Source organism: Plectrocnemia conspersa, unplaced genomic scaffold (assembly GCF_051122295.1).
Source record: "Plectrocnemia conspersa isolate PC_06_02 unplaced genomic scaffold, ASM5112229v1 ptg000003l, whole genome shotgun sequence".
Classification (NCBI taxonomy): domain Eukaryota; kingdom Metazoa; phylum Arthropoda; class Insecta; order Trichoptera; family Polycentropodidae; genus Plectrocnemia; species Plectrocnemia conspersa.
This window is the reverse complement of record NW_028277167.1, coordinates 13779368-13793775: the sequence shown is the minus strand read 5'-3', so window position 1 is coordinate 13793775 and position 14408 is coordinate 13779368. Positions and strand designations below refer to the sequence as shown.

Here is a 14408-nt window from a genome sequence, read left to right as displayed (position 1 = left end):
AACAAAACATATTAAAATTATATGATAAAACCGGACCAGCTCCTCGCAGCTGTCATGAAACATACCAATGTGCAATTCCTGCATATTAAGGAGCCGGATGGCGACAGCCATAGACGAGTCGGCATGTGAAGACGTTTTAGCCCCAAAGGTAATCAAAAGTGGACGCGATCGTGATTCTCGAAGACGTTGTGGTCATACATACAACTTTTTGCGAGAATTCAACGAATCGTATCCCAAGAACTTGAGAACCTTTTCAAGTAACCTTTTAATGTATCTTGAGAACCTTTACAACTAAAAGGGAGTATTTGGTTATTCGGAGATTCCAAATTATAAATCTCGATCCAAAAATGCTACGAACTAAGGTGTCATAGAGGACGCGAATAACTGACGGATCGTTAAAGGGAAAAATGTTTCTCATTGCAAAATTGAGCGTTTTTGAAGATTCAGACGGACGTCGTGTATGTGTAGAGATAACTTCCACTTGTCTCAAAAGTATAAGTTTCTCAGCCAAAATGTTTCCATCGAGATCGTAGAAATAAGCTGAAAATGATCAAAAAAATGACATAGTATGCCACTTTCCGACACTAAAGGCCATACGGTTAACGGAAGCTTATCTTCGTTGATAATATAAATCACTCTGTAGATAGATGGAGTCCGCAACAGATCGAAGGCATTTATACAATATTAAATCATCTGCGTACAGAAGAAAACCTGAATTTGTAACTTCAGTATTTATGTCATTAATAAATAACATAAAGAGCAGAGGGCCCAGGTTGGACCCTTATAATAATTATCTAATTACAAAAAGTGATAAAATAAAATATTTAGATATACTTTTAAATAAAAATGTTATACTGGGTTTAATACATTATCGTATAAAAGTAGATTAAACATTCATTATGCACATATTCATAGCCGTCTAACATCTACATATGTCTTTCGCTTGAGGATTTACAATTAAATTTAAATCACTTGAGGTAATTCAAAATAGTGCTACAAAAAAAATGTTAAATTTGATTTTTAGTGCTCAAATGAAAGACATACGTATATAATACGTGAAAAGTAAAATTTGCGAATAATTATTCTACAATAATATGAATTAATAACGAGAAAATTGATTATAAATACTAAATTTAGAAAACAACTAAATAATTATAAGCAAAATAAAAATACATCTCTTAAGTATTTTCTGTGAAGCTTAGCAAAAATTCTTTAAAGTACATTACTTACTCACCAAAATCAAGTAAGAATAATTGCAAAGAAGTTAAAAAATATTTTTTTAATGAATTGTGCAACTTCAATCAATAGTTTTCCTATACCGTGCTTCTTATTTGTTCCTTTAAAATTGAACAATAAATACTATAAGTGTACTTATTATATTTTTCTAAATGTATAAGTATTATATTTATAATTTTATTGTATAAAATTGTAACCGTAGAACTAGTTCTTGCTTACTCGTGCGGAATTGCTTAAGTAAAATAACTTCTGAAAAAATATTCTTTAACTCGATTCTCTGGAGGAGTTACGAGTTAGCGACAGATTTTAAAACCAAATATGATTTCGCGACACACAATTGTTGAAAACAAAAACACACAGTGCATAATAGTCATCACTAATTTCGGTGTTTTAATTTTAGTATAAATTTTATAATTTTATTATTTATTTTTGTGAATTTGTAAGACGTAATTTGAGTATTTTTCTATTGCGCTTATTTCGCTCGAAGATAGATGGCGCGTCATCTTCGTCGCTAATAAATATGTTTCGCAAAGAGCTAATATAAATTTGTAAATTTGCTGAAACGTTCGAATGGTATTTCATTCGAATTTGATATGAAAAAGACAGTGAAGAGTGTTATTGCTTATTTTTATCCGACGGGTTGATCGGTCGGGTAACAAGATCGTATTCCCGATTTGGGCGGGGGCGGAAAGCCGGGAGCTAGCGCGCGCCGTATCGACCTGCGCCGGGGACGGTGTCGGCTGTCGGTCGGTGGTTCGGCGGTTCGGCGGTTCGCTGGTTCGGTCGCTCCGTCGTCGTCGCGTCGGTGGGGCTGCGAGGCGGCGAGGCTAGGCGGCGAGGCGTCCAGCGGAGTCGGAGGCGGAGGCGTCAGCAGGCATGGCGGGCGAGGAGGGCCAGGGCCAGAGCCCGCGGGCCTCGACCACGCAGCGCATGATCCAGGGCGTGGCGTTCCCGCCGTCGCGCAAGCTGACGGCCGACGAGGTGTTCGACGCGGCCACCGGCAAGCCCAAGCCCGAGGCGCTCAAGCAGCACTTCACGCTGGAGGGGCGCATCGAGGAGGCGGCGGCGCTGCGCATCATCAAGGACGGCGCCGCCCTGCTGCGCTCCGAGAAGACGATGATCGACATCGAAGCGCCGGTGACCGTGTGCGGCGACGTGCACGGCCAGTTCTACGACCTGATGAAGCTGTTCGAGGTGGGCGGCTCCCCGGCCACCACCAAGTACCTCTTCCTGGGCGACTACGTCGACCGGGGCTACTTCTCGATCGAGTGCGTGCTGTACCTGTGGGCGCTCAAGCTGTGCCACTCCACCACGCTGTTCCTGCTGCGCGGCAACCACGAGTGTCGCCATCTCACCGAGTATTTCACCTTCAAGCAGGAGTGCAAGATCAAGTACTCGGAGCGCGTGTACGACGCCTGCATGGAGGCGTTCGACTGCCTGCCGCTGGCCGCGCTCATGAACCAGCAGTTCCTCTGCGTGCACGGCGGTCTCTCGCCCGAGATACACAACCTGGACGACATCCGCAAGCTGGATCGGTTCAAGGAGCCGCCCGCCTTCGGACCCATGTGCGACTTGCTCTGGTCCGACCCGCTCGAGGACTTCGGCAACGAGAAGAACTCGGAGCACTTCTCGCACAACTCTGTGCGCGGCTGCTCCTACTTCTACAGCTACGCCGCCTGCTGCGACTTCCTGCAGAAGAACAACTTGCTGTCCATTATCCGCGCGCACGAAGCGCAGGACGCCGGCTACCGCATGTACCGCAAGAGCCAGACCACGGGCTTCCCCAGCCTCATCACCATCTTCTCGGCTCCCAACTACCTCGACGTCTACAACAACAAGGCGGCCGTGCTCAAGTACGAGAACAACGTGATGAACATCCGCCAGTTCAATTGCTCGCCGCACCCCTACTGGCTGCCCAACTTCATGGACGTGTTTACGTGGTCGCTGCCCTTCGTCGGCGAGAAAGTCACCGAGATGCTCGTCAACGTGCTCAACATCTGCTCGGACGACGAGCTCATGACCGAGGGCGACGACGCCATGGAAGAGGCGAACCTGCGCAAGGAGGTGATCCGCAACAAGATCCGCGCCATCGGCAAGATGGCCCACGTCTTCTCCGTGCTGCGCGAGGAGAGCGAGTCCGTGCTCCAGCTCAAGGGGCTCACGCCCACGGGCGCGCTGCCCCTCGGCGCGCTCAGCGGCGGCAAGACGTCGCTCAAGAACGCCCTGCAGGGCTTCTCGCCCAACCACAAGATCACTTCCTTCGCCGAGGCCAAGGGACTCGACGCCATCAACGAGCGCATGCCTCCGCGCCGAGACGGCCAGCGCACCCCCGAGCCGCAGGAGAAGAAGCCGGCGCGCCAGGAGGGCGAAGCCCGCTCGTGAAGCCGCCGCCGTCTCTCGCCCCGGGGCCGCGCTCCCCTCTCGTCCGTCGCGAGTCGGCGGGCCCTCCTCCGACTCCGACCTTCGCCGCGAGTCGCGCTCGATCGTATCTAATTGTACAAAATATATCATAATTTTCACCGTCGCCGTCGAAACGTACTTCCGGATTCGCTCGCTCCTCTCGCTTCGCGCGCGCGTCGGACCGCGGCCTTCCGACGCGTCCGGCGAGGGGGTCGTCGCCGTCTAGTTATAAATCGTGCAATAAATCGTCCGTTCGACTCGGCCTTTGCCGTTTCCCTCTTTTCTTTTCCGAGCCGATCCGGACCGGACCGTTCGAGAGCGCTTCGCACGTGTATCCGTATATCCTTTTTCAATATTTTGATGTTTATAGCGATAATTGTATTGAAACGTAATTCTCGACCGCCGTTTTCTAAATTGTTCGCGGGCGTTCGATCGCCAACGACGGTTAATTTTAAGTGTTAGAATTTTTAATATTGTTGAATATTTATTTGTAGTTTATTTATTAATTCTATATCGCGATATCGCGTTTTTTCGCTTTTACGCGACTTATGAGTTTTTCTCCTTCCCTGTCCTCCCTCGCGTCGTTTTCTTTCTTCGTCGACCCCGACGAGAAGCTTTAAATTTTAATTCAAAAATGTGTATATGATAATTACGCCGCTTGCGATCTTTGACCTTTTCGTCTTTCAATATATATATGTATATATATATATATATATATATATTGTATTTATATATGTATATTCAAGCTTCACTTTTTGTTTAACAAAAGACATTTTTCTATTACGCAAATACGTATATTTAAAAAAAAAGATACTTAAAGTTTAGGCAAACGTCGGCCGGGGACCATCTCCCCGACGTTTACGTACCTACATATACATTCGTGCGTATACGTGTGTTCATATATATATTTATACGCGTGTGTATATGTACGTATTGCATTAAGTTGTGATAAACGGTTACCTTGTTACTACGTCTTCTTTGACAGATGCACTCGACGAAACGTGTCGTTCGTATTTCGACCTTTTTACCTTTCACTTATTGTAATTTTTCATTATATAGATTGTAACCGTCGAGTCAATCGTGTACTTTAAAAAAAATCTATTATATTTAACTAACAATATTTTTAATTTCATTTTATACTAATCTTGGGAAGTGTTGTGTTGTATTTACAGATAAAAATATATTACTGGCATACAGCTCTTTATTGTAGTTTTAATGGTTCTCACTCGCGTACCGTCGCTGAAACTTAACCGGTACTGCCGAAAATATAGCAACGGAATCTTTATTTTCAGTTTTTAGCGATGAAATCCGAACGTCAGTTTGTCGTATGCGCGATATCGATTCCGAAACGCTTCTAATTTCAAGCACGGAGGTGTAAATCGAAAGGACTATATGGATATGTGAAATCTAGAATCAATATCAGACGTGTCATTTTTATTATATACGGTTGTAATCGTCTTCGATTTTTTAACATATTTTAGATGTATAAAACCGAGATAACCGCCGAAGACACCGTCGGGTTTAATATGATTTAATATGAAAGGATTATTACTGATTTTATTCAAAGAAAATATAAAATTTGTTCGATTTTAAAAGAATAGCTTTATTCGCACTCGTTTGCTCTACATTTCCGCATATATAATAAACTGATATTAATTTTAGACGTCGCAAACTTGGATATGGTAATTAAATAACACGATACGTCTTTTAAAAATAAAATGCAATTTATTGCATAATAATTTTCCATCCGATTCGAACGGACCGTTCGGGTGTAACGGCCGAATACGTAACAAATTAATTACTATCGTGAAATATAATATAATATTAAATTAATAAACAACACGAACGAAATTTAAACGCAACGTTATAAATAATAACCTTTTAATTCAAATAACGCACGTTTTTTCTAATAAATATGCAAAATAATTTTTTCAAACATACATATCTTTAAACGCCTAAATATACATACGTATATACACAAATAAACGTTAATGGTCCTGGTAAAAAATTGAATTACAATACATAATAAAAAAACAAGATATAATATTTTTTATAATTTTGACTAATCGAGTTGCAGCCCAGTCGGGACCGTCAGTTAGGAACTTCGGTCGGTTTGTACTGAGGCTTACTGTGCGTGAACGGAATATATCTGTACTTAACCATATGCTGAAACAGACGAGATTCATTATTGACGATATATACGAGCTTAAATAAAAGCGACGCTAGATTTGATTGACTCACTTTGATTTGGCGTTTCATGGTTATGCAGAACAGCGTAATAAAATACATAACCAAAATGGGCCAGAATACTGGAACGTTGAAAAAATCAAAGAACGTACAAATTAACGCGATTATGGTACTCCGCGTTACCGATAGCCAGAATTTGAACTCCGGCAACCGTCTGATGAAAGGTCTAAATTCGTCTCCGGCTCTCGTCGGCAACGCCGGACCTCCTTCGTCTTCCGCTGAAACGCAGACGGTCCGTTACGTATAGATGGTCGACTACACGAATGAAATGATGATATTTACCTTCGAAATCCATCGCCGGATCGATCTTTGGCGTGAGAAAGGCGATAAAAAGGTTTAAATGGTAAATACCGAGACCGTACGTCACAATATACCATCCCTATGCGATACAAAAAACAATCACATTAATCATGTTAATAGTTTTATTCGGTGTGAGTGTGCCATAGAAAAATCATGCAATGAATCTCTCGTTCGCGTATGATATGGTAACGTTCGATTCATATGTATTATATACCTGCAAATAAAAGATGCGGCATATGAACGATAGTACTAAAAGTAGAGCGGCGAGCCATCGGCCCTTCGTATACGGCGTGAGAGCGTCCAGACCGCCGGTGTAGGACTACAAAAAAACACTCGATTTAGTTAGAGCGATATAACCGACACCGTATTAAAATATATATACGTAAACTTTGCACGGCATCCGTTGCATGTGTTTGGCACACCCACACTCGGGAGAGATTTTTGGGTTTATCGACACAATTAGCAGTTTATATTTTTAACGATTTGATTAAACGTACACTGTAAATTTGAAAGTAATTAAAATTATCTGCAACATGCGTTTATAATATATATATATACACCGTTCCTTTTTGATTAATGATATGTATGATGAATAAACGTATATCATAATGAAAGTAATTAAGGTTGTCTTATTTTAACTATAAAATCTAACTTATAATTATACAATATATTACAACTGGACTCGAATAGATTGGCGAAGAAGTCATAAATAACATTTAATACAGAAAACACGACTACTAATGCAAAAAGCGTCAAAGAACTCCAGAATATATTGTATGCATTAGGTGAGAAAAATAAGGAATCTATCAACAGGTAATGGCGAATCTCTTCATTAAACAAGGGGTATAGTAAGTATGCAATGTGATTAAATAAAGTAAAAAGCGTAACCGCTCCTATAACAAATAAATACAATTCTATCTTAGAACTAAACTCGGGTATGTCATTCCAATTTGTGAAATTGCGAGAATTTACCGGAAGGAAAGGAAATTTATTTCTGTTAATTGTCGAGCCATATTGAAGAGCTTTTAAGAATTGAAAGTAAGTATTAATTTATTGATACACATGTTTTCAGTATTTGATTAATCGTATGGCCTCAACGTTATGGATACTAGTGGCAGTACGTACACGCTTGTGTGACGTATAGAAACAATATTGAACATGTTACATTTAACTGAAATGCAAAAAAATTACTATGTCAATATATTCGACAATAGTAACAATTGAGATAAGTATCAGTGGAATCGTGGAAAGAATCAAACTTCACAAAGTAATGTATAGCTTTAAAAGAAAAATGTTAACTCGATCAAATTCTAAGGGTCAGATGTACTTTTTCTTGGAACATGAATAGAAAATAAATCTTTCAAAATGATACAAATCTAATCAGTCATCTGTGTCTTGAAAAAAGCCAGATCTCCCTAGCGACATTTTTTATAAAATATCTTCTGCAAATTTCTAGACAACGGGCTTTATGGATATATTTATCTTATAATCTATCGTAATGGATAGCTTTTTTCGGACGTAATTTAGTCGATGAAATAAAATTCACAATTCAACAGATGATACCTGTTGCGACATGTTCAATTTACCCTAGTCTCTACAAGTTATCTAGTTGTGTTCTTGAATTTTCCAAATTCAGGTGGATTTAAAAATTGGCTTTCAAGGTTGGTAGTCATATTATTCTGTTTGTGAAATGTAATGGGGTTGGATATGAAGTGATTGAGACGATGATCCTGATGTTTATTCTATTTAAAAAATATTATTGATAATTAGCGATTTTCTTTTTTGTTTAAAGGGGTTTCGATTCGCCATGACAATAAATAAGCCTTATATAAGTCGAGATGAATGCTTCACTCATGGTGAATTTTGTGTCACGTTGTCAGGAGTGGAGCACTCGAAACAACTACGTGCTTACAGATGAAAATAATTCCAACAAAGGATAATAAAATGTTAACGATGCTTTACTAACGAGCATCCCATGTTTTAAAAGGATATTTAAAATTAAATTACGTTAAATTGAAAATCTGGTTAATACACGATACATATTTTTAAAACGATTCTCATATTAATATGAAATTTTACAAAACAAACTAAATAAAAGCTATTCAACAATAAAAAAAACAACACCTAAATGTATTAAAAACTATTCATGTTACTTAAATTATCGAATATTTAATTAAAATTTTTGCAATAAAGATAACTTTTAATTAAATTCCTACTAATTATTATGTAAATCTAAAGAAATGGTGTATTATTATAATTATAAAAATAATGTGAAAATTCATTTTGTTTGTTTGTGTGTTAAATATTATATTGCGGAGGTTAAATGTATAATTCGACGTTAAGATGATAGGGGCACATGCAACATTTATAGGGGCATTGCTGTAGAAGCGTTAGTATGATGGTATTGATTAATTTGTAGAGTGAGTTGATAACATTCCAAAATGAACTTTCACTTATTTCAAATATTCACGTAAAAATGTACAACTACTTTGTAAACATCATTGAAAATCACTCACTTGTTGAGTAATAATTCTCAGAATGAACGCTGTTACAAGTAAGATTGAACCCAACCATCTGCCCTTCGTGTGTGGTGTCCATCTATCCAAATATCCCTGGTATATCTAGATATTAGCAAAAATATATACATACATACGAATCAACATCATGCAAAATTTACATATGAAAAACCTGTTCAAGTTGACGGTTTCGTGTTAGATAGTAACCCAACATATTTTACAATTTACTATAAAGCATAATATACAAAAATACAATTATATTCATTTACTGTTCATTAAAAAACATCGATTTGACGACTGCCATTTTGGGTCACCAAATTATATGAATACCTTAAGACAAAAACATGTTAATTGACAGTATTGTCAAAAATTAGTTATAGTGTACTATTTTCAAATTAATACACTAGTATTGCTCGAAAATTAACTTGAGTCAAATATACAAATCTTATGACAAGATTGTGTTAAACTAAATAAAATAGTTAAGAACAAAAATTACTTCATGAATCTGTGGACCAAAATTTATACAATAAATGTTTAAATTGAGGAATATTTGAGGTTATATTATGCATACCCTTAAAAAAAAGGACATACCCATCTCTTCTATAGTATCTTAATCATTATACCACAATATTATAAAAATTTGCACTCTGTCAACATTATAAAAATAAAGGTAAATTTGCAAACGTTAATCAATAAACACATTCTTGCCTTAGGGTGTTTAACCACTTCCCGGTCAAAAACGTCTGGCATGGATCCACCCTTTCCTATTCAGCAGTATAAAAAAAATGCAGCCGTTGTAAAACGTTTAAAAATATATACAAATTTAATTTTTAACGTAAAAGGCCTAGGCTATGATAATTTTCTTGAAAAATTTGCTGATTTTTGAGATAACAATTCACAAAATACAAATTTCCGAGTTAACTCAGGCATGACCGAGAAGGGGTTAAATAATACACATACACAAAGGACCGGACATCACTTCAAAGACATAATCATGCAATTTTTTTTAATACTTTCTTTTATTACCAAACATGATCACGCATTTACTGTAACACTCGTCACTAACGGCAAAGTTCGATCAATAAACTGAACTTCAGTCAACTGCGTTTCCATTGCCGAGTAAGAACATCTTTTAATCAGCTATAATTAATAACTATTTCAGTAGCAGCATCAAATTTCTAGTCGATTAAACTTTGAGCAATATGAATGATCAATTATTAATAAACTTTAAGATGATCTATTTGATGCAATAAAATGGGTCTATGGTGCATAATAAACAATAGTTGTAAAAACAAAATCTTCCATCATTTTACAGCAGACTTTTCTTATAAAACAATCAGTGGACAATCACATTGTTTAATGCATGATCATCACGAGCTCTTGCTACAAGTTGTTCAACGAGAGGGATGCACGGGTATGTGTCAAGACAGAGGTCAGTATTGGTTTGTTATTATCGAAGTGGGGTTATCTAGATTGTCGTCTTATCCCATCTCTCATTTTATTTTTAAGACATAAAAATGGCTTCTGCGAACACTGATAATAAATTTTGTCCTAAATCTGTGGGTTTTTTTTAATCCAAAAAGTCTAGGAATTATCACAAAGAATGGGTGGGAAATCATTTGAAAACTGGATCTCAAATGTTTTACTGACGTTAAATGATAACCCAGTTATTGTTTATATATGTCTTATATATTAGGTAATCCCGGAATTAATGTCGTTTTTTTAATAGGCAACTTTGGCTTAGTATTTTTGGGTCCGATGAGCAGTGAAGACGTGCGTTGTAATTTTTTTCTTCTCTGTGATCCTTTGCCTATCTTTTAAACAAAAAAAATCTTTTCTACCCCATTTACAAACAATGGCAGAGACGTGTCCTTCGGAAACACATTTAAGAAGCTGTATGCTGTTTTCGTTTCATTAAAAAAAAACTGCGACAGAAGCAACAGAATGCATTTATGATGATATACTGGACAAAAGAAAGTGCCAAAGTGGGTTCAAAAAATTTCCAACGGGCTATCTCGATTTGAAGGACGAGCTTCGAAGTGGACGGCCCAGTCTAGTGGATAGTCCAGCTCTAAAGGCGGAAATCGAAGCAAATCCGATTATGACCATTGATGAATTATCGAAGAAAGTCGGCACATCACGGTCTAACACCCATCGTTATCTTGAGAAACTGCGAAAAGTTAAAAAATAAGGTATCTCGGTTCCTCACGCGATCACCGACGCAACAAAGCTCAACGCCTCAACACATGCAAAATACTGCAAGAAAAGCAACATTTTACCCCGTTTCTCCATGACCTTATCACCAGAGACGAAAAATGGGTTCTTTATCATGATATAAAAAAATAGAAACAATGGTTAAATCGAGGTCAAACCCCAATTCTAACACCAAAACCAGGACTACATCCTCGGAAAGCATTATTGTGTGTGTGGTGGGATTCGAAAGGTGTAATTTATTATGATGTTTTAAAACAAGGGCAAACTGTTACTGCAGCCCTCTATTGTGAACAGATGGACAAATTAAATACGACGTTACAAAAAATTAGACCTGCTCTTGTGAATAAAAGTAATGTCATTCTTCAACATGATAACGCCCAGCCGCATGTTGCCGATATTACCCGTAAAAAAATCCAAGACCTTAGCTGGGATGTTTTATTGCATCCACCCTATTCTCTGGACTTGGTACCGAGCAACTTTCACTTATTTCGCTTTTTAGAAACGCAATTAGGGAACAAAAAATTCGACAATTCGACAAAAACTGAAATCGGGCCTTTCGGAGTTCTTCGAATCTAAACCAAAAGCCTTTTATGAGAAAGGAATTTTAGATCTAGTAACAAGATGGCAAAGAGTCGTAGATAACACTAGAAATTACTTTGTATTAAAAAAATATTAAATAATTGAAAAAAAAAATAAGTTTGAGTTTTAATAAAAAAACGACATTAATTCCGGGATTACCTAATATTACATATAATCTTTGCCTTGCTCTATGTGTTTTTTCGTTTATAAAACTATTCGTTTTTATTTGTTCTAATTCAGCCCCGTATATGTTTTTGTCCACTGATTCATGAGAATAAATATACTATAAATTCAACGAAGGTTAAGAAATAAGTTAGTTTTATGTCTCATTTTTAGTAATGGTTAGATTAAGAGTAATTCAAGGGTATTTAAAATATATGTATTAAAGAGATATTTAACACTAGATTTATGAAACCCGTCAAATTGACAGGTTTCTGGGTTATATTCCGATTTGATTTGTATCAGACAGTATTTTTTTACGACTTTTTATATTTGAACAAAGCACATATGCATATTAACAGTATTTATATTTTCGGAAACTTATTTCTGAAAATTTGGTCACTATATACCAATTTTTAATGATACCCGTCAAATTAGGGGGCTTATACCCATAAATCTAGTGTTAAAAACAATACTTTACAGAAAACAATGGATATATTATTACTTCTCTGAAATAAAAACTATAGACGATTGAATATATAATGGTTAATTTTTTATGTGGATGCGAAATACATATGCAATGATCAATCAGTTCTAAATAATAAATTTAAATATATTTTTAAAATCTATACAGTAACGGCAGTAATTTATACACTACTTAATAAAACTTGTACTTTTAATATAAATAAAAATAGATTGGTTCATGTGTATGAATCACCTTTTAGTATTAGTCAATAATAAATAATGGATTTTTAAATAAAAATATTATAAGAAAATTTAAAACTTCATTTGAGTTAAAGTATATTGTGATTATATTAAGCTAAAACAACTCGTATATTAAAAAACTGTCGGATTACTAAAATATCAAAACTCTCTTGTTTCTAAAAAAAAAAAATTGACAATGCAGTAAAACATTATGAAACAAGTTATATTATCATATTCTGAATACAATTTGTAAATTGAGACAATGAATAAAAATGCGGTGACTTTAATATTTCCATAATAGGTCAATTGGTTAGTAACACAGAAACTTATCAACAAAAATGTGTTTTTTAAGTAAAGTATACAATTTTTTTTAGGAACAAACGGTTCTATCAGACATGCAAAGTAAAGCACTGAATAATCAAAAACGTATTTCATGACTTTGTATCTCCTCAATGTTAAATAAAATTTATTTTCCATTCTCTCACCTGGGCATTAGTTGTATTAATGTGATTCATACATATGAATCAATCTATTTTATTATTTTTTATAACTTTTAATATAACTTTACGTCTATTTTAGCACAAAAATTAAAATTTGTAAAATTGGTTACTTGACCGTCACTGTATAAGATGTAATACTTTTCTGGAATATTAATTAAAGAACGGCAGTTTTATTAGAATCTTTATATTTGGTATACCTGCGACAATCTCGTCCACGCTTGTGATATAATACTTTTTTGGGGAGCTGGAGCGCTCAATTCTGAATCTTGCATCATTTCAATAGTTTCTGAAAAAAATAAATATGTTCGTTAAAACAAATGTAGTAATGAATTACTGCATATACATACATAGCGTTATTGTTATCGTTATGTAAAAAAACCGAACCTTAACCTCAGAAATGTAGTGTAAAGTATATTTTTACGTTCATATTGTAGATTAAAAAGCAATATTTATGAGCGTTGATATTCTTATATTGAAATAATAATGAATATCACTTAACCTAAATACGATAATACATTGATACGGTAAACTAATTAACTCAAAGGATACATTTGAACAGCAAAAGAAACGACCAGAAACATTGCACATAAGCTAAAAATGAATAATCCACTTGAAGACTAGTTAATGAGGATAGAAAGGGAAACGTGTCCTGAACGCTAAAGCAAGCGCGTCCGGCTAAAAAAGTTGATCATTGCAGTTATGAGGCTTCTTATACTATAGTACACGTGTATGTTTGAACAGGAAGGGATTATCGGAGGCACAAACGAGCGTGGCGTTCGGAGCGCGGAAGTCGAGGGGACACCGCTGACGAGTTTCGTGGACTTATTTTACCATACTCTTAACAATTGATGTATTTTAAACCTAAACGAACACTAATAGACGCCTACTTACACGTAAATACTTCGATATTCATCTATCAAAAACTCAAATGACATCCCGATCTCGCATGGCCTAAACGAGCGAAGATGCGGCCATAAGGCAGCGAATAACCACAATCTGATGTGTCACAAATACGTCAACGCCTTTCGTCACAAATAAAATTTAATAAACGATTTAGTGATTTAAAATTAAGATATCAAGATACATCAGAACTTCTATATAAATTAATATTTTTTCTTATTAATTCCACTGCAGTGCAATTTATTTAGTTACAATAATTAGGCTTCATACCTATTATTTATATATCATTTATTTAGTGTATACCCTGTACCATTTGTAGATGTTGGAACCACCATCTGAAAAAAACACCAAAATATACAATGAAAAAAAATAATGTTTTGCTTCATATTTGTAAAAAATATTTAGTTATTAATTCACACAACGCAAATGATTCTTAGCATATTTTTAATTGAATGGAATTTATTGTATTTATTATTACTTTGATATTTGAAACACTACATATATTTATGTATAACATTACAATTACTTACATATTTTCATACTTGATGTTTGGTTATATTTGTTCACTGTATGATATTTTTCGAAGCGATCTTCTTTATCAAGATGTAATTTTCGAGCACGCTTTAAAAATATCTCATCTTTGTTTTTCTTT

The 14408-nt window shown here is 36.2% G+C and overlaps 2 protein-coding genes across 5 annotated transcripts; one reads left to right on the top strand and one right to left on the bottom strand.

Moving 5' to 3' along the window:
- Positions 1–1867: 1867 nt before the first annotated feature.
- On the top strand, positions 1868–4838 carry LOC148236650 (serine/threonine-protein phosphatase 2B catalytic subunit 3-like). The gene has a single exon (XM_088183491.1). The coding sequence runs from the start codon at positions 2113–2115 to the stop codon at positions 3616–3618; it is 1506 nt and encodes a 501-aa protein (XP_088039617.1). The 5' UTR covers positions 1868–2112; the 3' UTR covers positions 3619–4838.
- A 503-nt stretch (positions 4839–5341) lies between these two features.
- On the bottom strand, positions 5342–13919 carry LOC148236649 (protein RER1). 4 transcript variants are annotated; one of them, XM_088183493.1, is made up of 6 exons: positions 13748–13919; positions 13054–13142; positions 6398–6502; positions 6166–6262; positions 5878–6101; positions 5342–5802 (listed from the first exon to the last, which is right to left on the bottom strand). In XM_088183493.1, exons 2-6 carry the CDS (start codon positions 13129–13131, stop codon positions 5728–5730), a joined length of 579 nt encoding a protein of 192 aa, XP_088039619.1. In that variant the 5' UTR covers positions 13132–13142; positions 13748–13919; the 3' UTR covers positions 5342–5727. The 4 variants fall into 4 exon arrangements, with proteins under 4 accessions (XP_088039619.1, XP_088039618.1, XP_088039622.1 ...); XM_088183492.1 differs by lacking the exon at positions 6398–6502 and adding an exon at positions 8700–8804 and having other exon boundaries at positions 13748–13903; XM_088183496.1 differs by lacking the exon at positions 6398–6502 and adding an exon at positions 8700–10383 and having other exon boundaries at positions 11652–13142; positions 13748–13823.
- Between the last annotated feature and the right edge of the window lie 489 nt (positions 13920–14408).